The sequence below is a fragment of the Antechinus flavipes genome, chromosome X (assembly GCF_016432865.1).
Source record: "Antechinus flavipes isolate AdamAnt ecotype Samford, QLD, Australia chromosome X, AdamAnt_v2, whole genome shotgun sequence".
In the NCBI taxonomy this organism is placed as follows: domain Eukaryota; kingdom Metazoa; phylum Chordata; class Mammalia; order Dasyuromorphia; family Dasyuridae; genus Antechinus; species Antechinus flavipes.
In genome coordinates this window covers 15,255,775-15,277,331 of record NC_067404.1, presented here as the reverse complement: position 1 = coordinate 15,277,331, position 21,557 = coordinate 15,255,775, and the positions used below count along the sequence as shown (strand labels likewise).

At 52.3% G+C, this 21,557-nt stretch overlaps 1 protein-coding gene across 5 annotated transcripts in view; it reads left to right on the top strand.

Annotated features, from left to right (window-relative positions):
- Nucleotides 1-21,557, top strand: part of ATP2B3 (ATPase plasma membrane Ca2+ transporting 3) — a 105,246-nt gene that overhangs the window by 626 nt on the left and 83,063 nt on the right. For 4 of the 5 annotated variants that reach the window (XM_051967758.1, XM_051967757.1, XM_051967754.1 and 1 more), the window contains exons 2-5: nucleotides 14,128-14,325; nucleotides 15,810-16,067; nucleotides 17,240-17,365; nucleotides 19,643-19,768. In XM_051967758.1, the coding sequence (XP_051823718.1) occupies nucleotides 14,128-14,325; nucleotides 15,810-16,067; nucleotides 17,240-17,365; nucleotides 19,643-19,768 (708 nt within the window). Of the gene's footprint in view, nucleotides 1-14,127; nucleotides 14,326-15,809; nucleotides 16,068-17,239; nucleotides 17,366-19,642; nucleotides 19,769-20,578; nucleotides 20,624-21,557 lie in introns of all 5 variants that reach the window. The other variant, XM_051967755.1, reaches the window with a different exon arrangement.

Below are 21,557 nucleotides of genomic sequence, written 5' to 3'. Positions count from 1 at the left end.
CTCTCCTCAGGACGTCATAGGAGTTAGAGGCAGGAGAGACTTCAAAGGTCATCGTGTCCTTCAAATGAGATCCCATATGCAGAGCACTTAGCACAGTGCCTAGCACATAGCAGGGGCTTAATAAATGCTTCCTTCCTTCTTCTCCCTCATTTTACAGAAGAGGAAACTGAGTCCTAGAGAATCAGTGATGCGCCACTTACATATGGGCTCATAGGTTTAGAACCGGCAGGGATCTTAGAGGTGCAACCCCCCCCCCCCCATATAATAGATGAGGAGCCCCGGGGGTTAAGTAAGTTGCTCAGGATCACATAGCAGGTGTGTGTGGTGACATTCTAACTCAGGCCTTCCCCATTTCAGGTCTGACACTCCATGCTGCCTTTTTTTGGGTACATGGCTAGATAGGGGTGAGGAGAGAGGTCAAAGGGTATTGGGGGGGTTGTTTTTTCCAAGTCCGTGATTCTGCAAAGGAAGGGGTTCACTCCACACATACGGAAACCGAGGGGAGGCAGTAAGTGACTCGGCCAAGATCCCTCAGGTAACAAGTCACTGAACCAGGACCCTCTGGGTAAATATATTTAGAATGGCCAGGGCATAGTGACGGGGGAGACACTTGGGGGCAGAAGCAGCCACCAGGTCTCTCGCCGAGTAGCACGGCCACTCCTCTCCACGATTCCTCCAACGAGGTCGGAGGCCACTGTTTTGGCCAACAAGGGCCAAACGAGCCACGTTTTCCCTTCCCTGGAAGAGATGGCGGCTGAGCCGGCCCCTAACAAAAAGGTGAGATTGGAATATGGGAAAACGAGGAAGAAGGGCATTCTGGGAGGAAGCACTGCAAATAAACACGAGGAGGGGGAAGGGGACCCAGCAGGTGCAGAGGAATGGCTAGAACACCAGTGAATGGGCGACTGAGGGAGAGCCAGGTGGAAAGGTTGGTTAGAGGCGGGTTGCAATGGGCTTCAGGTGCCAGACTAAGGGTCGTTGACTAGCAGACGGCCAGTGTGGATTCTCGACGCGAAACCTTGGTAAATGTGCTGTGATGAACATTGAGAGCGGTTTGTTATTCTTGCAAACGGGTCATTTTGAAAAATCCTCCCCGCCTCGTAGATTAAATATTCCCCCCGCGACGTCATTAACGCTATTTCCTTGTCTGGCAATTCGGCGATCCCTTTTCCTGCACAGACCGTGAAGGTCAACTCCCGTACAGCGTCCGGGCCAATAACTAGAGCCCTGGGATTGTACACTAAAGCTGAAGGAGCTTCAGGAGTTAACACGTCCACTCCCAACCCTCCCTCCTTTGTTTTACAGAGAAGGAAACTGAGGCCCCAAGATGGAAGGGAGCTTGCTCAGTGACACACAGGATCCTAGAGCTAGAGCTAGAAAGGCAACAGAGGCTATCCGATCTACCGTCCTATTTTCCAAAGGGTAAACTGAGGCAGAGGGCGCTGAGGTGACCCGCCCAAGGTCACACAGCCGATAAGAGTCAGAGCCAGGATTTGAACATAAATCCTCTGGCTTTATTTATATTCATTTTTCTTTCACGCCGCCCCTCCCGTTAACGTTGACTTGCCATGTCATCACATTCGTGAAATTAAATTAACAGAACGAAATCCCACATTAATGAGTTTGGGCTGTGAAATGAGGATAAAGGTACCTTTTCGGAGCCTGCTTTCCCGTCCCAGGGGTGGCTGGATTTGATTCCATTTGAAATGGAGAGCTTTGGGAACGGTCCGTGCCAAGGCCCTGCCCAGGCCTGCAGGGAAAATATGTGGCAAACAAATTGATCTCCCCCCAACCTTCTACCCCATCACCCCACCCCCAGCTCTTTCTTATTCCTCACGTTTCCATCCACCTCAAGTCTTGTCCAGCAGACCCGACAGTGTCTGTACCCCCCCGCCCCTTTCTTTCTTATACCATGGCCCTTATCGCTGACCTTTCAAGGCTCTTCTCTCAAGGTTCCAGCATCTCCCCTCCCCATTCATCCTCCCGATGATCCAATCTATCCTTTTAGCGGGACTATCTTCCATTTGTTCCCAGACTCCCTGCTTCCAGCTCTGTAGAGCTAACCCAGCTAAAGCAAGAAAAATGGATTCACATCTGGGTTCTTCCATTAACTAGTCATATGGGGAAATCACTTCACTTCTCGGGACCTCAGTTGTTCCATCTGTGAATTAGAGAGGAGGGAATACTAGCCATCCATCCCATCCATCTCACAGATCTGTTGGGAAGCTTGAATGTCATCGGGAAAGCGCTTTGGCAAAGTTGAAAGGGTGAGACAGATGGAAGGGGTGGATGTTGTTTTTCATGACGAACCCTTCTGGGATCTGTTCCCTGCGGAGCATTTTGAGCTCAGGGGATGTTTCTGGAGAGCCACACAGTCAGTCACCCACCCTTCAGGTGGGGCTCTGCTGTGTCCCCAACCCTAACTGCACCCACTCGCTTATCCAGCGGAGGCCCGCTTGCCCGAGGAAGGGCCCGATCCGCTCCTTGTATTTCCCTTGGGGTCCCCAGTCATCTTCATCTCTTCCCAGGGATCGAAGGCTCCCTGAGGGGGCTTACCACTGAATCCCCGAGTTGGGAGATGATAGTAAAAGAGAGGCCCTCCACGACATCCCTGACGGGAGGCCGTCCGGCCTCGGCTTAAAGTCATTCCAAGGAGCTAGACCGCCCTCTGCTTTTCAATAATTCTCTTCCTTCTGAGTAAGTTTTTCCCTGATATCAGATCAGAGGGCTCCTGTGGGGGGAGCTAATGCCACAAGGTGGTCTTCAGGGTCCTCTCAGCCCATTAGCCAGTCCTCACCTTGTCTTCTGCACGCTTTTCCAAGGTCTTTCTCAGCCTGGTCTCTCGTCCAGATGCTCTCGAGGTTAGAGGGGCCTTAACTTGCAACCGCAGCTGAAATACTTTATGCAGACTCTGGGCAGGACAGATTATAGCAGGCCTCGGCAGGACAGATTATAGCAGGCCTGGGCAGGACAGATTATTGCAGGCCTGGGCAGGACAGATTATAGCAGGCCTCGGCAGGACAGATTATTGCAGGCCTCGGCAGGACAGATTATAGCAGGCCTGGGCAGGACAGATTATTGCAGGCCTGGGCAGGACAGATTATAGCAGGCCTGGCAGGACAGATTATTGCAGGCCTGGGCAGGACAGATTATAGCAGGCCTCGGCAGGACAGATTATTGCAGGCCTCGGCAGGACAGATTATAGCAGGCCTGGGCAGGACAGATTATAGCAGGCCTGGGCAGGACAGTTTATAGCAGGCCTCGGCAGGACAGATTATAGCAGGCCTGGGCAGGACAGATTATTGCAGGCCTGGGCAGGACAGATTATAGCAGGCTGGGCAGGACAGATTATAGCAGGCCTGGGCAGGACAGATTATTGCAGGCCTGGGCAGGACAGATTATTGCAGGCCTGGGCAGGACAGATTATAGCAGGCCTGGGCAGGACAGATTATTGCAGGCCTGGGCAGGACAGATTATAGCAGGCCTCGGCAGGACAGATTATTGCAGGCCTCGGCAGGACAGATTATAGCAGGCCTGGGCAGGACAGATTATAGCAGGCCTGGGCAGGACAGTTTATAGCAGGCCTCGGCAGGACAGATTATAGCAGGCCTGGGCAGGACAGATTATTGCAGGCCTGGGCAGGACAGATTATAGCAGCCTGGGCAGGACAGATTATAGCAGGCCTGGGCAGGACAGATTATTGCAGGCCTGGGCAGGACAGATTATTGCAGGCCTGGGCAGGACAGATTATAGCAGGCCTGGGCAGGACAGATTATTGCAGGCCTGGGCAGGACAGATTATAGCAGGCTGGGCAGGACAGATTATAGCAGGCTGGGCAGGACAGATTATTGCAGGCCTGGGCAGGACAGATTATAGCAGGCCTCGGCAGGACAGATTATAGCAGGCCTGGGCAGGACAGATTATTGCAGGCCTGGGCAGGACAGATTATAGCAGGCCTGGGCAGGACAGATTATAGCAGGCCTGGGCAGGACAGATTATTGCAGGCCTGGGCAGGACAGATTATTGCAGGCCTGGGCAGGACAGATTATAGCAGGCCTGGGCAGGACAGATTATTGCAGGCCTGGGCAGGACAGATTATAGCAGGCCTGGGCAGGAAAGATTATTGCAGGCCTCTGTGGAACCTTCCCAGATTCAGACACTGCAGCCTAAAGACCCCATTCTCTTTCTTGGCGCTGAACCACACACTTGACTCTTTGACCTTGCAATCCATTAGCCCCCCCACCCAGATCTTTTTCAAACGAATTGCCATCTATCCATGATGGTGATCTTTTCGAGACCCCAGAACACAGCTTTTTATGTTTATTTATATAATATATTATATTATATTTGATATTTATATCAAATTTCTTCTTCCTAAATCCAGCCCGGTATTCTAGCCCATAAAGACCTTTAGGGATCCTAACTGTCATCCATCCTCACTTTGTATTGGAGGAACTTGCCCTCAGTGTCTTGATGTGGAGTAGGGGGCAAGAGAGAGAGAAGTGGTGGGCAACCCAGGCCAGGCCCTCGCTTAGGGCCCCCACGGGGACTTCTTTCCAAGTCGCCACCAAACAATCCACGATCTCCTTTGAGTGCAGGCAAAGCGGTGCCTCGAGTCGTCAGCGTGCACACGCACGGATGCTCACACCCTTTCGGCCTCCACCACTCGCACTCACACTCAGACACGCACACGTGTCACAGGAGAATACCTATCACACAGACTCCATTCCCCTCCTGTCGGACTTTTGTCTTTCCCGGGTGTCGCCACCCTGCCTCAGTTGCCTTCTCAAACTGAAACTTGTTAGAACCTTGCTTTCTTCTTACCCTAGAACATAGCTACTGGGAATTTATTATTCTAGAACATATTTCCACTATTGTATTCTCCTTTCCCAGCGTTGCGTTCCATCCAGGGATATCCATTTTGAGATGATGTTCAGGGGGGCCACGTTTTATTCCCTTCCTTTTATTCCCTTCCTGACCGAACTTCTGACTCGCCATCCTCCGACAAGATACGTGTGAACATGTGTACGGGGGACGAGATTCCCGGGCTCTCCAGGGCCGGCATGACCAACTCCCTCATTTATCGGGGGAGAGTCCCCTCCCACTGCATGGAGCTACCCGCTCTGCCTTTGTGGCCTTAGAGAGTCGTCTGGAGCTCTCGGCCCAGGAAGGGAAAGTTATTTGCTCAAAGTCACGCATAGAAGCCTGCGTCTCGAGCTGGAAGGGAGCCACTTAATCCAACCCCCTCATTTTTAGATAGGGAAACTGAGGCAGAGGAGGGAAAGTGACTTACTTCAAATACAGATCCCCTAACTCCAAAGCTAACACCCTTTAACTTGTAAACACTACTTCCCTCCATTTCTTTCCTATGATATTCAGTCTACTTGGCTATTGGGTTGTGCTAAGTCAGCTGAAGGAGGGCCGCCATTAAATCCTCCTATCCGTAAACTGGGATCTGAGTGAGATTTCTGTGAAAATCCTGGGTTCAGGATTTTAGTTGGGAGGTAGTTGGGAGTCTCACTACCTTCCCCATGCAGGAGTCCCCTTTCCAACCTCCAGCCCCTCTGCATGGTCATCGGGCCTCTGTTGGACACTTCCAGCTGAGGGATGTCACTTTCCTCTTTTAGCTGGGACTCAGTAACACTAAAGAGGGAACTCTAGAAGCTGCCTGGGATGTCTACCGGTGATGGGACCCTGGGTGGCTCCGGGCCACTCCCAGAGATCCCCAGTGGGTTGACCACTGGGTAGACTCTACTAAGTCAAGAGAGAAAAGGGGATGCAAAGCGGTCCGGGAGGGGGATCCCCATCTGTAGCAAAGCAGGCCTTTGAGCCTCTCCCTTGATCTTTCAAGGGCAGAAACTAAGAAAACCAAGTGGCAGAACTAGAGAGGTCGTATCTAGCCCAAGGCAGTGACCATGGGCAGTCCCCACGGCGTCTCTAGGAAAGCCTCACCTGGCCAAGAAACAGCCGGTCAGGCCTGTGCCCACAGAAGCCACCAAAGGTTTTCAGCATTTGAGAAGGGGGTTTTCAATCAGTGTTGAAACAGCGGGGTTTCTGGTCCTTGCTCGGAGGCCTGAAACAGCCAGTTCACCAGACATCTCCTTCTACTGATCAGTTAGCTGAGGATTTTCAGTAATCATCTCTAGACCCATTTCTGCAGAAGCTAATGCAAGGAGCGCAGATAGACCACTTCCTACCCCCTGGGCCACAGTGTCTTCCTCTGTAAATCAGGGGATTGGACCGGATCTCCTCTGATGTCCCTTTCAGTTTGAGGGCCTTAGGACCAGCCATCTTGGCCACCCTCTGGCTTAAAACCAATGGCCTCCCTCCCAGTTCTTCGACTTTTCTCTCTTTCTGAACCTTATATTAGTCTTGTGGATTCTCCCGTTCTTTCCACCCTGGTCTAGGCACCTGCCACCTCTCACCTCCTATGGGTCTTCCTGGCTCCAGCTGATTCCCCTTTCCGACGCATCCTTCAGATTTGGCCGAAATAATCTTCCTTAGGGGCCTCTCTGATCACGATACCTGCTCCTAAAACCCTTTGATGGCCCCCTATGGCCTACCGAACGAAGTCCAAATCCTTCCACAATCGGCCTTCCACGATCTCCCCCCACCAAGGAGCTTTCCAGTCGTATCTCCTCCTGCTCCTTTCATACCCCCTTCCCCCTAAGGTGCCAAGTACATGCTAGGGCTAGGCGTGACCTCAGGCTCGGACACAGCTCCTCGGCGGGCCCGAAAGCTCCCCAGGAGGACAGCCTGAATCTCCCTCTCCTTCTTTGCCCTGGAATTGACAAGATTAAGGCCCTGAGCAAGGGAGAAGTCAGATTGATGAGACCAGCAATTTCTGGAGGTCGGCCATAGCACTTTTTCTCTTTGCATTCCCAGCCACAAGCCCAGCCTGATCTAGTAGGAGCTTCAGAAAAACCAATACAACTGAGCTTGGGCTTCAGGTTGAGGCCAGAGGCCGGACAGGAAACATTTCCTTGCAAATGAGCGCTGGTGCGCCGGTGTGAGGAAACCATGAAACCAGGTCTAAGGAAACGAGCCCAGGTGTCCAGAAATGAGTCCAGGTGTCCAGAGATGAGCCCAGGTGTCCAAAAAGGAGCCCAGGTGTCCAGAAATGAGCCCAGGTGTCCAAAAATGAGCCCAGGTGTTCAGAAATGAGCCCAAGTGTCCAAAAATGAGCCCAGGTGTCCAGAAATGAGCCCAGGTGTCCAGAAATGAGCCCAGGTGTCCAAAAATGAGCCCAGGTGTTCAGAAATGAGCCCAGGTGTCCAGAAATGAGCCCAGGTGTCCAAAAATGAGCCCAGGTGTTCAGAAATGAGCCCAGGTGTCCAGAAATGAGCCCAGGTGTCCAAAAATGAGCCCAGATGTTCAGAAATGAGCCCAGGTGTCCAGAAATGAGCCCAGGTGTTTAGAAATGAGCCCAGGTGTCCAGAAATGAGCCCAGGTGTCCAAAAATGAGCCCAGGTGTTCAGAAATGAGCCCAGGTGTCTAGAAATGAGCCCAGGTGTCCAAAAAGGAGTCCAGGTGTCTAGAAATGAGCCCAGGTGTCTAGAAATGAGCCGAGGTGTCCAAAAAGGAGTCCAGGTGTCCAGAAATGAGCCCAGGTGTCTAGAAATGAGCTCAGGTGTCCAAAAAGGAGCCCAGGTGTCCAGAAATGAGTCCAGGCACCTCTTTACCCTGGCCTCACTAACAGTATTCTCCCTCTCAGGGTCTCCTCCCTGCCCCCATGACTTCTTCAGAAAAGCAACGGGAATGAATGGTTAATCCTGGGAAACCCTTCCTTTACCTCTCAGCCTTGTTCAGTATTTCAAATGTCAGGACCCTCAGGAGCTTGCGGGTTTCTGCTCTGGGCCTGGAGTCTGGAAGGGAGGGGGAGAAGAAGGGAGAAGAGGAGGAGAAGGAGAAAGAAGAAGAAAAAAGGAGGAGGAGGAAGAAAAAAAGGAGGAAGAAATGGGGATGAGGAGGAGGAAGGGAAGGAAGAAGAGGAAGAGAGGGGATGAGGGGGAGAAGAGGAGGAAGGGAGGGGAAGAAGGCTCAGAGGCTGGAAACTAAGCCAAGGTGAGAGGCCCCCTCTTCCTTGGGATCCCCGAGCCCTAATCCCAGCTCTGCCGTCTGTGTCACCCTCAGTTTGCTCCTCGGTGGGGCTGCGGGAGATGATCTCTAAAGGCCCTTCCAGCTCCGACAATCATTGCTTCTAATCTGATTCCTGTGGCATCTGGCTGCCTGACGTGGGCAAAGTGCCCTGTCTGTGTCTGTGCCACCTGGCCAGCCCCTGCCCCCACTATGACTCATTTGCTGCCCTATCCTTCCTAGCCCTTGGAAGCAAGGAGGCAAGGAGAGGTGGGAGTCAGGGGGGATGGGAGATCTCCCTCCTTGTCTCCTCTCCCTCTCCTCCTTCCCTCTCTTATTTCTTCTTTCCCTTCTCTCTTCTGCTTTCCTCCTCCCTTCCTCCCCTCCTCCTTCTCTTTTCCCCTCTCCCTCTTTTCCCTCCTTTCTCTCCCTTTTCCCTCTTCCCCTTCCTCTCCCTTGACCTTTCCCTCCTCTCTCCTCTTTCTCCCGCCCTCCCATCTTCTTTCCATCACCTCTCCCCTTCCCTGCCCCACTTCTTTCCTTCTCCCTCCCTCCTTCCTTCGCTCCTCATCCTTCTTCATTCCCCCCCCCCCCCGTTCCCCACACGTACACACGCCCTCACTAGCAACGCTTCGGGGGATCGGAACCCACCCCGTGCCTGAAGATTGGAACCTGGGGGAGAAAAAGAAGAGAAAGGAAGGATTGAGAGGCGGACGGGAATTGAGGAGAAGGAAAGAGCGAGATAGCACAGAACAGAGGAAGCTTGAGATAGGGGAGGGGGAAGGGACAAGGTCACCGAGATGGAGAAAATGAGTGAGAAGCTGGCTGGCTGCAGCATCAAGGGCAACCAAGAGGAAGCCGGGAGAGAGGGAGGCACAGGACACAGACCGTCCTTCCGTGGGCTGGCACTTTCCTTCTTGGATCAAAACAGCCACCTAACGGTCTCCCCCTGGAAAGTAAGGGATTCTGGGAGGGTGCGCGTGGCTACAGCGCTTTGCCACGGGGTCAACGGGCAGGTTTTTCCCCAGCTCGGTTTAGCCAATTCCCAGGGCCCGGGACAACCCTCCCCTCTTTCCGATGGGACGAGAGGGGGAATCCCCCAGCTGCCTATTGGTGAAGGGCCAGTGGGAGATAGGATGGCTGGGCACAAGCTGGATTCGGGAGATAGAAGGGGCCAAAGGGATCCCGGCTGTGATCCCTCTCTGTTCCTCTTAACCCTGATCGCCCGAGCGTCTGATCCGACTTGCATCTGAACGTGAATCTCTTCACAAATGTCATCCAGGAGAGGCTGGATGACCTCCAAGGATAGGAACAAGGGAGGGAAAAGAAACCAGCATTTATTAAAAAGCCTACTAGGTGCTGGGTACGATGCTAAATGCTATACAACCTAAAGGATCTCACTCGATCCTCACAGCAATCCTGGGAGGTGAGTGCTATGACAATCCCCATTTTCCAGTTGAGAAAACTGAGGCAGAGGCTGATTTGCTGAGAGTCACACAGCTAATAAAGGCCCGAGATAAGATTTGAATTCCAAGCCCATCTTTCTGTACCGAGCACTTCGAGGCGAAACGTTGTACTTTTTGTTTAGGGAAATTTCTCCCTTATATTAAGTTGAAATCTGCCTCTCCGATGTGCCCAGAAGGCTCCAGTCCTTTCTACCTCTCCACGGTTGGGGGAGACGACAAGAACAAATCTACTTTTTCTTCTTCACGACCGCCTTGAGATACTTCGAAGACAGGTCCTGAGGCCTCCCCAAGTCTTCTCTTACCCCTCGTGTGTTCCTCATGTGTCACTGTCTCCACCGTTTTCTTCCTTCCTCTCTGACACGCTCTTGTTTTTAAACATCCTTCCCAAAAGGCTCCATCCCTCGCTGCATTAGGGGACAGGGAGCCCGCTGGCACCCACTGTCCCAGCATCCTTTGCCACTGTCATCTCCAGTACTCGCAGGGAACTTACTTTCACACAGAACGGGACCTGGGGTTTCACTGGCACTGGGAAATCCCAGAGGAGGAAATGCCTTCTCCTTCTCTTCAGCAAAATTACCCTGAGTATTAAGAGAAATGCCTGACTTGCCCTAAGGTCATAATGTTAGAATATGTGGGAGGAGGAATTCAAACCCAGCTCTCATTCTCTCTCTTTGTCTCTGTTTCTGTGTGTGTCTCTCTCTCCCCCCTCTCTCTGTCTCTTTCTCTCTCCCTGTGTCTCTCTCTGTGTCTCTGTCTCCGTCTCTGTGTGTGTGTGTCTGTCTCTCCTCTCTCTCTCTCTCTCCTTTCTCTTTTTCTGTCTCTGTCTCTCTCTCTCTTTCTCTGTCTCTTTCTTTCTCTCTTCCCTCTCTCCTCTCTCTCTCTCTTTTTCTCTGTCTCTCTCTCTTCTCTTTCTGTCTCTCTCTGTGTGTCTCTGTCTCTCTCTCTCCTCTTTCTGTCTCTCTCTCTCTGTGTCTCTCTCTCTCCTCTCTCTCTGTCTCTCTCTCTTCTCTTTCTCTCTGTCTCTCTCTCCTCTCTCTCTCCTTTCTCTTTTTCTCTGTCTCTCTCTCTCTCTCTTTCTCTGTCTCTCTCTATGTGTCTCTCTCTCTCTCAATCTCTCTCTGTCTCTGTGTCTCTCTCTCTGTCTCTCTGTCTCTGTCTCTTTCTCTCTCTCTCTGTCTCTCTCTCAATCTCTCTCTCTCTGTCTCTCAATCTCTGTGTCTCTGTCTCTGTCTCTCTCTCTCTCTCTGTCTTTGCCTCTCTGTCTCTGTCTCTCCACTGTCTCTCATATTCTGATATGCACTGTGCTTAATGGCAGGCTTTTGACATGTTCCTACCAACTCTACCCCTGCCTCACTTCCTGGGAGCTCTCCAGTTTGACTCTGGTCAACCTCTCAGTGCTCTCTAAGCAGGCTGCGTAGTGTAGCAGATAAGAGACTCGGATTCAAGTGCTGCGTCTCATCCGTTCTGGCTATGTGACCCTAGACGAGTCACTCAACCTCTCAGTGCTCTCTAAGTTGACCCTTTCTGCCTATGACTTGGATTCTGCCCCCAAAGCGTTCTTCAGCAGCACCCCTCCGGCCTAGGCCCCAGAAGCTGGGGAATCCAAGAGCGCCCAGAACTCAACACAGTAGTCCACGTTTGCTGATGGGGCCTGAGACCATTTCCTTCATTCGTACCCCTGATTCTTAGTGAGACAGAGACCCCCAGATCTCTTTCAGACAAACCGACCGACTCTGCTTCCGTCCCCCGCCCCCATAAGTGTGGGCGCAGTCGATGGTCGGACGTAGCAGTGATGATTGTGTGCCCCCCCCTTAGATCTGTGCCAAGGTCTTTCGGGATCTTTACCCTCTCCCATGCGGGCCGGCCCTCCCAGTTTCATCGTTTGGTAAGCACACCATCGATGTCATTGATTAAAAAAAAATTGACTGGAAGAACAAGGCCAAGGACAGACTCCTAGGAAGGACGCCTCTTTCCAGCTCAACTCCAATATTCTAATTCTGAAATTTGATACTCTGTGATCTCATCCAGGAAGCAAGCCCTGAAGTACCCCTGTGTGCCCCCTGGTGGGACCTGGGAATAATATAGCTTGATGGGCTTTGTTAATCATCCATATTGTAGGGGATGCTGGGACTTGGTCCTCTCTAAGTAGTCAGAATGGGGGGGGGGGGCTGCCGCTCAATGAACATCACCCAGATCTCCCACTGCCACCTTATGTGCATTTCCCAGATGTCTTCTCTTATGGCTTTGGTCTCTGGCCCGTGCCCCCATCCTTAGCCGTACCCGTTCCCTCTCGTCCCCGTGCTGGGTCAACGAAGTCTCTGATGACAGTCATGATTTTAGTAATGAGCTCGATTGGATTCAATAGAAGATACTAAAATAAAGAGGAAAATGACCGATACGCAACAACTTCCCCACTTCCCCAGGCGGTCAAAATGCGGTTCCAGTGGGTCTCTATTGGCTGAGGCTTCCCTGAAGCCAGCCCGGGTCTTGAGGCCATCGAAATCGGTGCCTGGCCACAGACAGCGGCGGGACGGGGCGGCGGGAGACGCGGTCTCAGCTCCCGATAGCCGCCAAAAGTTGGAGCCGAAAAGGGTATTTTCCCACAGCCGAGCAGGGCTTTTGGGAGCTGGAGCCGCCCCCCTGGGAAGAACCAGGCGTTACATTTCCAGTGAGCACGTTCCCCTCAGATGGCAGCGGGCTCGGTGGTCTCGTTGAGTGTCTGGACTAAGGGAGAAGACGTTAATGACGATTGTGGTACTCGCAGAACTAAATACTCGGCACCCGTACGATGAGTGTCTCAACTGAGCCTCACGAGAACTTTAAGAAGTAGGTGCCGTTACCGTCCCCATTTTTACAGATGAAGAAACTGAGCCGGGTAGAAGGGAAAGTGACTTGCCAAGGGTCACACAGCTAGGAAGTATCTGAGGTGCATTTGAACTCAGATCTTCCTGCCTCCAGACTCGGCGCTCGCCCCACTGCGCCACCTAGCGGCACGGAGACAGAGCCAGATAAGCAGGCTGCGTAGCGTAGCAGATAAGAGACTCGGATTCAAGTGCCGCCTCAGATACCTCCTGGCTACGTGACCCCAAACAACCTCTCAGTGCTCTATAAGTTGCAAAAAAAGGTGCTGACCTGTATTGGCAGAGGGAGTTTCCTCACCTGAGAGTTCCCTCTACTCATGAAATCCTGAAGAGGTCCAGTCCCTGGCCTATTAGTTTCCCTATATCAAAGGACTTGTGTGTATCTAAAAGATTTCTCCAATCTTATTAAATCAGAAATTCAATTCAGTTCAATGTTGTGCCCAGCCCCTAGGCTCCAGGGGGAAACTGAGGCAGGGCCATTGGCTACTCTGACTGGCTAGGGTGAAAGAGAAAAACAGGCTCCTGTATGAGCAAGGGCTAGCCTGGGGGGGGGAGGGACAAGAAGGGCTTTGACATGAAGAGGTACCGGAGTGGGAAAAGCTGAAGAGTTAAGCAGGGACTGCTGGGACTTTCTTCTTCAGGCATCTGGGAGTCTTTGAAAGGGGATGTGCTACAGGTACAGGCGCCCTAGCTTGGGCATTCGGACCCAAGTCTCAGAAGCAGCTTGCTGATTTGGGGCGAGGCGCTGAACCTCGATTTCCTTGGTCACAGGATGGTCTCCAGCTAGAGAGCCTCCAAAGTGGGGCGTAGCCGCCATCGCCTTCCTCCTCAGGCGGCTTAGTCCGGGACCCCGGTCTCCTCCTCTGTAAGGGGGGGGTTCCTCGGCTGGGACCGTTGCTCACCTGAGAGATAAAGAACATAGAAGTCCTCTGGCCAAAAACTACCGTGATTGTAGAAGTAATACGCGTTTATAAGGCTCTCCCAGGTTTGCAAAGCGCTTATGGGAACAGGGGCTTACTGGAACCTCACAACACCACTGGGAAGCAAACGCAGACGGGACTAGACCAGTAGAAAAAGGAATTCCCTGGAGTGGCCACTTTATTTGAATTTTCCCTGTTGACCTGGAACCAATTACCACATTTTACATGATCATAGGACCTAGTAGGAGCAAGGTAGTATTTAGAGGTCCGGGCTCGAGTTCAAATCCAGCCTCGGACACACACGGACTGTGTGACCCTGGGCAAGTCATGTAGCCCTGTTTGCCTCAGTTTCTTCATCTGCAAAATGAGCTGGAGAAGGAAATGGCAAATCAGTCCTTTACCTCTGCTAAGAAAACCCCAAATGAGGGAGACTGAACAACGACTGAAAGGAAACAATTATCATTTCCAATAGTGTAAATTCTAATATGGAAACCACTTCAGGGAATTCCTCATTAACTGATTTCTCCCAAACTGTATTGCAACAATCTTCAGCTCCATTTTAAAGACAAGGAAAATGAGGTTGCAAGAGCTGCCGTCTTGCCCATTGTCACACAGCTAGTGATTGTGGGAGGTGAGACCGGGAGCCGGGTTCCTCACGACTCCAAGGCCGGTGTTCGCCCCGTGAGAAAACCCTAGCGGTTAGTCCAAACGGACGATCTCGTCCACAGTCTCACGTGGTTTACTTCTCGCCTCCGTCTGACACTTTGTCACCTTGGGTCTGTCTCCCTTCTCGCCGACGCGCAGGTCTGTCCGACAACGTCACCGACCTGGAAAAGCGGAGGCAGATCTACGGACAGAACTTCATCCCTCCCAAAAAGCCCAAAACCTTTCTCCAGTTGGTGTGGGAAGCTCTCCAGGACGTCACCCTCATCATCCTGGAGATCGCCGCCATCATCTCTCTGGGCCTCTCTTTTTATGCGCCACCCGGAGAACAGAGTGACGGTGAGTGGGGGGTGGATCTGGCCTGGCCCAAGATGAGGGAGGAAGGCTGCCCCGGGAGCAGGCTGGGAAAGGGGAAAGCCCAATAATTCAGGCCAGCAGATCTTGAGAAAGGAGAGACTCGGGCCCTCCTTCCAGGAAGCTTCCAGTTCCCCCAGGGGGAGCCTCTCCCACAGGAGACGCTCCAAGAACGGCACGTGGCAAAATGGGGCACAGTGTGGGGGAGACACTAGGGGCAAGAGAAATTACTGAGGGCGGGGGGAGTCTTGGAAGCTTTGATGGAGGAACGGGCCTTGAAGATGCCTCGAGGCTTCCGGAGCCTTCCTGCTGCCAATGCGGCACCCTCCCCAGCCCTGTTTTCCTTCCTCAAAGACTCAGAATCCCGCCCCCTAATCAAAACTCTCCTTTTCTTTTGGTATAAATATCGGCTTTCCCCTTAGCCTTCCCAGAGGTCTTTGCAGTTTTTGTAGCCCCTGAGATGCTGGCCTCTCACACGTGGGGCCCCACATCGGCCACCTCGGGGCCTCGCAGCCGCTCAGAACCACAGTTCGTGAGCAAGAAACATGTTCTCCGGTCATCCCAAAGACACGCTCGGTTCAAAGCAAAGGCGTGTTAGGGAAATTGGATAGTAAGAAAAATCACGCTAAACAATGTCCCAGGAAATGTAGGACCCGTTCGATCACAACTATCACCCACAGTATCAGAGGAGACTGCAGAGCACTCTGGGCCGGGAAAGGGTACGCAAGCGGGAACTACATGAGTGGATGTGGAGGGAGGGGCAAGTCACACCTTCTCCACTGTTGGGCCGTCGGCATCTCCTGATATCATCGTGCTGTCACTGGGCCCGCTGAGGGATCCTTCCAGGAAAGGATTCGCCTGTCCGTTACTTTCCTCCTACCACATTATTCATTTTAAAAAGGGGGAAACTGAGATCCACAGAGATGAAACGCTTTGTCCAGGGTCACTCATAGGCTCCTAGTTCTAGAGATGGAAGGAACCGCAGAGGCCATCCAGTACAACCTCTTCATTTTACAAGGGGGGAAACTGAGGCCCAGAGAAGGGAAGGGACTTGCCCCGGCCAAATAGGAATTCAAGTCCAGGTCCTCCTGTTCCAGATGTGATACTTTTTTCTATTTTAAACTCCACACCCCCCGGTGCTCTTTCCTTCCCACAGTCTCTACAGTCATTGAGTCCAACATGATCTGGTACTCAAGTGCCCATGGAGGTCTTATTGGCCGTTCTGTTGACTTGCCCCTCGGGGCCCAAGGCCTGCCGGGGTCCACTGACCCTGACCCGGGGCAGGGACTAGGCCTTTCTCTTTGTTTTCTGTCTCCTTCCCCTCTCTCCAAACTCGCCCGTTAAGAGCATGTCAGAGCAGAGTGCACGGGGCGACGGGCTGAACGATGTTGCTCCGGACCTGTGGGATTACAGAAGTGGTGGGGGGGTGCCAGGGCCTATCTAAGCCTTTCCCTCTCCCTTGGGGGCAGCATGTGGGAATGTCTCAGCTGGGGCTGAGGATGAGGGCGAGGCAGAGGCTGGCTGGATTGAGGGAGCAGCCATCTTGCTATCGGTCATCTGCGTGGTGCTGGTCACGGCCTTCAATGACTGGAGCAAGGAGAAGCAGTTTCGTGGTCTGCAGAGCCGGATCGAGCAAGAGCAGAAGTTCCAGGTCATCCGGAAGGGGCAGGTTATCCAGGTTCCTGTGGCTGAACTCGTGGTGGGAGATATCGCCCAGATCAAATATGGTGAGAAGAAACTTGCCCAAGGGTCAAAGTTATATTCAAAGGGGGTCAGGGCCAGGCTGTTCCTTTTCCCCCATCTCCTATCCCTCATCTCCAACTTCACTTCCAAGATGTCTGTTTCACCAACAGCTCTACTGGGGTTCGAATAAGAGCGCTACTCCCCCCTCCCCATCCAGGATCCCCCTCTTTCCCTGTCGGGAGGGTCCCCGGGTTCTACGAAGGGCCTTCTAGCGACCGTAACCTAAAGGCATCGTTCTAATGGTGGGTGGCTATTGTAGGCGTGGCAGGAAATCCAGAGCCCACGTGGACTCCGTCTCTGCCCAGGCTTGGCCCCTTCTAAGATGGTTTTCCGTTCTTCTTGCCCCTCGTCTTTAACCGCTGCGATGAAGCGGTTCTATACACCATAGGCAGCACAGTTAGCCTTTCCTCACCGTGACTTTCCCCAGGGCAGTTTTGATAAAGGTTTCAATATATAGCAGGTCGGCATAAGAAATTAAGTGGGAATTTTTTGGAATTGTGCAGAAGCCGCAGACGACCCAGAAAAGGCATAAAAGAGATGCCTATAATTGTGTAATAGCAACATGTTTTATCTTTAATTTAATCTTTTAATTAATCTTTTAATAAAACCTCTTCAATCACTCCACTTTCTGGAGTATCTTTTAATATCTTTTAATAATTAATTTAATTAATAATAATCTTTTAATAATTCAAACTTCTTCTCTGGTATGAAGGGAGAGCAAAAAATATCCCGTGGATTTTGCCAATCACAGCAGTCTCATCCCTAACACTCAAGAGGTGAAAGGGCTAAGCGTTTGTAGAACCCCCCCAGGTCCTCATGGGAGGCAGGAACAAAGGGCCGAACTCTAGCTCCCATTCACTCTAAGAGAAGGAAGGGGATAGAGAGGAAAACTCCAGCTGGATAAAAGGAGAAACTTTCCAACTGCCCTGTTACAGAACGGAGGTAGTGAGTTCTCCTAGATTCCAGCAGAATCTGGCCAGCTCACTCGTCGGGGATGTTGTAGGAGGATTCACACCCAGGTATTAGTTGGACTAGGTGCCTCCCACCCCTTACACTCTCTGTTTCTAGGAGGAGAGGAAGAAAGAGAAGGGGAGGGAGGGTGGCTTGAGCCCTCAAGGTTCCAACTGACGCCTTTTCTCTCTTGCTGCCCGTCCAGGGGACCTACTGCCCGCTGATGGCGTGCTCATCCAGGGCAACGACCTCAAAATTGACGAAAGCTCCCTAACGGGAGAATCAGACCATGTACGCAAAGCCGTGGATAAAGATCCCATGTTGCTCTCCGGTAAGCTCGCCTTCAGGAAAACACTAGGGGACTCTATGGGGCGAAACATGACCGTTGTCCGTGGGGTTTTCTTGGCAAAGGTGCAAGAACAGTTTGCAGTTTCCTTGCTCGGTGTGTCCCCATTTTACAGATGGGGAGCTGAGGCAAATAGGACTTAAGCGACTCGCCTGGTGTCACTGAGCTAATAAATGTCGGAGGCTGAATTGAAACTCAGATCCTCCTGCCTCCAGGCCTGGTGCTCTATCTACTGCACCACCTAGCTGCCCCGCCACTCTAGTATCATTGTTAAGTCATTTATCAATCATGCTCAACTCTCTGCGACCCCATCTGGGGATTTCTTGGCAAAGATACTGGAGTGGTTTGCCATTTCCTTCACCAGTTCATTTCATAAAGGAGAAACTGAGGCAGACAGGATGAAGTGACTTGCCCAGAGTCACCTCGCTGGTGTCCGAGGCCAGATTGGAACTCGGGAAGATGAGTCTACCTGACTCCGAGTTCCGTGCTCTATGCAACATGGCGCCACTTAGCTGCGCGACTACTTTTGTAACCCTGTCTAAAAAGGAAATAGGAGACCTTTTGGTAGCATGCTGGCAGTGGAATCAGAGGGCTTGGGTGCAAGTCCTGGCTTTGCCAATTTACTCCTCGGGTGGCTTTGGCCAAGTCCCTTCCCTTCCCCTTAGATTCCTCCTGTGTAAAATGAGGGCTTGGATCGGATAGCCTCTGAGCTTTCTTCCTGCTCTGGAGCTAGAAGCTTATTATTCTATATCACCCCTTGTATTCTGCCTTTTTCTCTCCCGCCGTGGCCTAGCCCTCGTCCCAATTTGGACTCTATCCCTCGTTCCCCCCAAAAAGGGCTTTCCCTGGGGTCTAGTGAGTGGCCTACCGGGCATGTGGCATATCAGGCTGCCATCTTCACACTTAGTCTGGGCTCAGTCCCTGCGGGCTGTTTCACATCATCCTTCCCAGTTTGAAGATCACTTGTCCTCGCTGGAGAAATTCAAAGTCAACTCTAGACTTTCCGTGGCATTTCCCCATTGGAAGTCTGGAAACTAGAGGCATGGAGGGATGGAGAGGGAGGGGAGGGTTCCCGCCATCGTTGCCCATCGCATAGTGACCCCAAGTAATATAGGTCAGGCCCGCCCAGTCACATGTCCTTTCAGGGAAAAGCCAGACTTATGGAACAGAGAGAACTCTGCCCAAGTCTTCACTTCCCAAATCGATTTTCCCACTTTATGGAGTCGCGGGATGTTAGAGCTGGAAGGGATTCGGGACATTGTTCCGGGCCCTTCATCTTCTAGAAAAGAAGCCCGAGCCCCCGGGAGAAGAAGGAAGTCCGTCCCCTAAAGCCACAAAGCAAGGATCTGGCAGCCCTGGACTAAGGTCCTAGATCCTCCCTTTGCATATGCCGCAGGGCGCTGTTCCCCTAACTGCCCAGAAGGGTGACTGTTCAGAGAACCCTCCCGGGGGTGGAGGAGAACAAACTCTTCTCACTTGATTTGGCCACTGTGAGCTTCGTGGTCTGGAGCAGATCACTTCCTGTCTCTGAAAATGTGCTCCAGTATTAGAGCCGGAAGGGATTTTTAACGCCATGAGTCTGACTCCTTCATTTTCCAGATGGGGAAATTGAGGCTTATGAAGCTGAAATGATTTCCCCACATTAATTCAGGCAGTAAAGGACAGCCAGAACTAGGGAAAGGTGTGGAGGGAGGAGATGCCAGGGGGAGAAGCAATCCAGAGAGGGAGGAAAGCGGGAGTCATGGTCAGGATATTCAGGAAGGCAATTTGGCTGGGATGTAGAGGATAGAATGGACTCTACTTTTTTTCCCCCGAGGCAATTGGGGTTAAGTGACTCCCCCAGGGTCACACAGCCAGGAAGCCAGGAACTGAGATCATATTTGAACTGAGGTCTTCCGGATTTCAGGGCTGGTGCTCTATCTACTGCGCCACCTAGCTGCCCCAAATGGGAACTGATTTGAGGCGAGCTTGGAGCCAGATTGTGAGGGGCCTTAGATGGCCAGTTAAGGAGTTTCAACTCAATTCAATTTGTCAAGATTTTCCCTAAACCCACCATTGGTGATGGATTGGATTTCTCCTTCTCCTGAACCATCTGAGTTATGGGTTTTTGCTCCTTTTCTGTAGCACTTCTACCACGCAGATGTCTACGCTGGTTATCTCTGTTGTCTCCAACTCTAGTGACCCTCAGTTCTGGTTCAGAGATGGGGGGAGCGAGGTTCTAGAGAAGCCAAAGCACATTCTGACTCTTTAGTACTTCACCAGGTACTCACGTCATGGAAGGTTCTGGAAGGATGGTGGTCACCGCCGTCGGTGTCAACTCTCAGACTGGCATTATTTTTACTTTGCTTGGAGCCAGTGGAGAAGAGGAGGAGAAGAAGGAGAAGAAAGGTAAGCCTCTGTACTCCATTATCCACCAGCCCTTCCCCCAGACCCCTCCCCCTCCCTTAGAATCGAGCCAAATGGGATCATTTGAGCCCCATTAACTCTATGGAGAGGAGAAATCGCCCTCAGACTGAGGCCCCTAGCTCTTCAGAGGAAAGCCTAAAAGACAAGTTTCAACTTAAACAGCGTCAACATCCGGATGTTTCCTCGAGGCAGCTGCTCCCCTTAAACTATAGCCCCCAGAAGAGAAAGTGCTTGGAAAGTTCTACTGAAAGAGTTCAAATCCAGGAAGGAGGACCCCGCATCGGGGCTAATGTGAAGTTGGGGGGAGGACTAAAATGGTCTATAATATCAGGGGCCCATGACCTCCGGATGGCCAGGTCATGGCCAAAATATAGTCGTAGCCCTTCCGTGTTCATCAGCACCAAGACATTAGACAGCATCCAGGACGGTCCTTGACGATAAGCCTTCCCCAGGAGAAGAGACAATAAAGTCAAACTTAGACTCTCCCCCGAGTCACCCTGTCCCAAGTAGGTTTTCCCCCACTCCCGGCTCCTCGGTAACAGCAGAACATCCCGGCCTAGGCCCCAGGCCCACCTCGGCCGCTCTTGCTTTAGCCTCCATCCCTCGGTGGCTCCAGAGCGAGAAGCCGCCGCAGGGTTCCCGCGCTCACAGCTCAGTGGCTCAGGCTTCCTTCCTGTCACACCACATATAAAAGCGACTCACGTTCCTGTAGTGCTTTAAGGTTTACAGAGTGCTTTCTTTGCATCACCCTTGGGAGTTGGTGGTGCAAGCATTCTCATCCCCATTTTACAGATGAGGATATCGAGGCTCAGAGAGGTGCTCATGGTCACAAAACTAGTGAGTATTGGAGTTGGGGTAAAATGTTCAGGCTCAGGCTGGATGACCATTGGACATGGATGCTGGAGAGGGGGCTCCTGCAGCAGGAGGGAGGTTGGGTGTTACGGGGGGACGGGCTGAATTCCTCAGATGGTGGGATTGATGCCTCCTGCTTCACAACTCCCCCACCTCAATGGAGAAAACCTTCTCAAGTAAAAGGGGGCACGGGAGACTGGCCCGGGATTTCACCCGGCGCTCGGAGAATCCTTCCTGTAAAGGAAGTAGAAATCTCTTTAGGGAAATATAGTGTCTCCCCTTGCCAGGGAATCCCTGGCCTGCAGGGGAAGAGGGAGAAAGGCAGGGCGAGTTCCTGGGTCAGGGCGAGTTCCTGGGTCAGGGCGAGTTCCGGGGTCAGGGCGAGTTCCTGGGTCAGGGCGAGTTCCGGGGTCAGGGCGAGTTCCGGGGTCAGGGCGAGTTCCGGGGTCAGGGCGAGTTCCGGGGTTAGGGAAAGGTGGCATCTAGCCCAGAGATAGATGCCCAGGCCTGATGGAGCCGTAGCGCCCCTAACAGTCTCCGGGGGAGGGGGATCCCTCGCTGCTCTCGGCAGTTTTCACGTGGGGGGGCAGGGGTCCAGGTAGCCCCGGGCTGTTTAGGAACAGCTGATGTGATATTGCCAGCCTACAGAGCGGGGAGCGTGGTGGTGGTGGTGGGGATGCTGAATTCCTTTTGAAAGCCCAGGTCTAAACCAGCACTTGCCACAGTGAACAGATTGCCCCACTCCTCCCTCCCTCCTCCCCCTCACACACACATCCCACTCTATCACTTATGCATCCTCCCCCCCCCCAACCTCCATCGATAAGCCATAGTCTGGAGCCCAGAGACAACCTCATCATCATTCTTGTCTCCCAGCCAACAGTATGTTCAAGAGACTAAAAGAAATCATTGAATCCTAGAG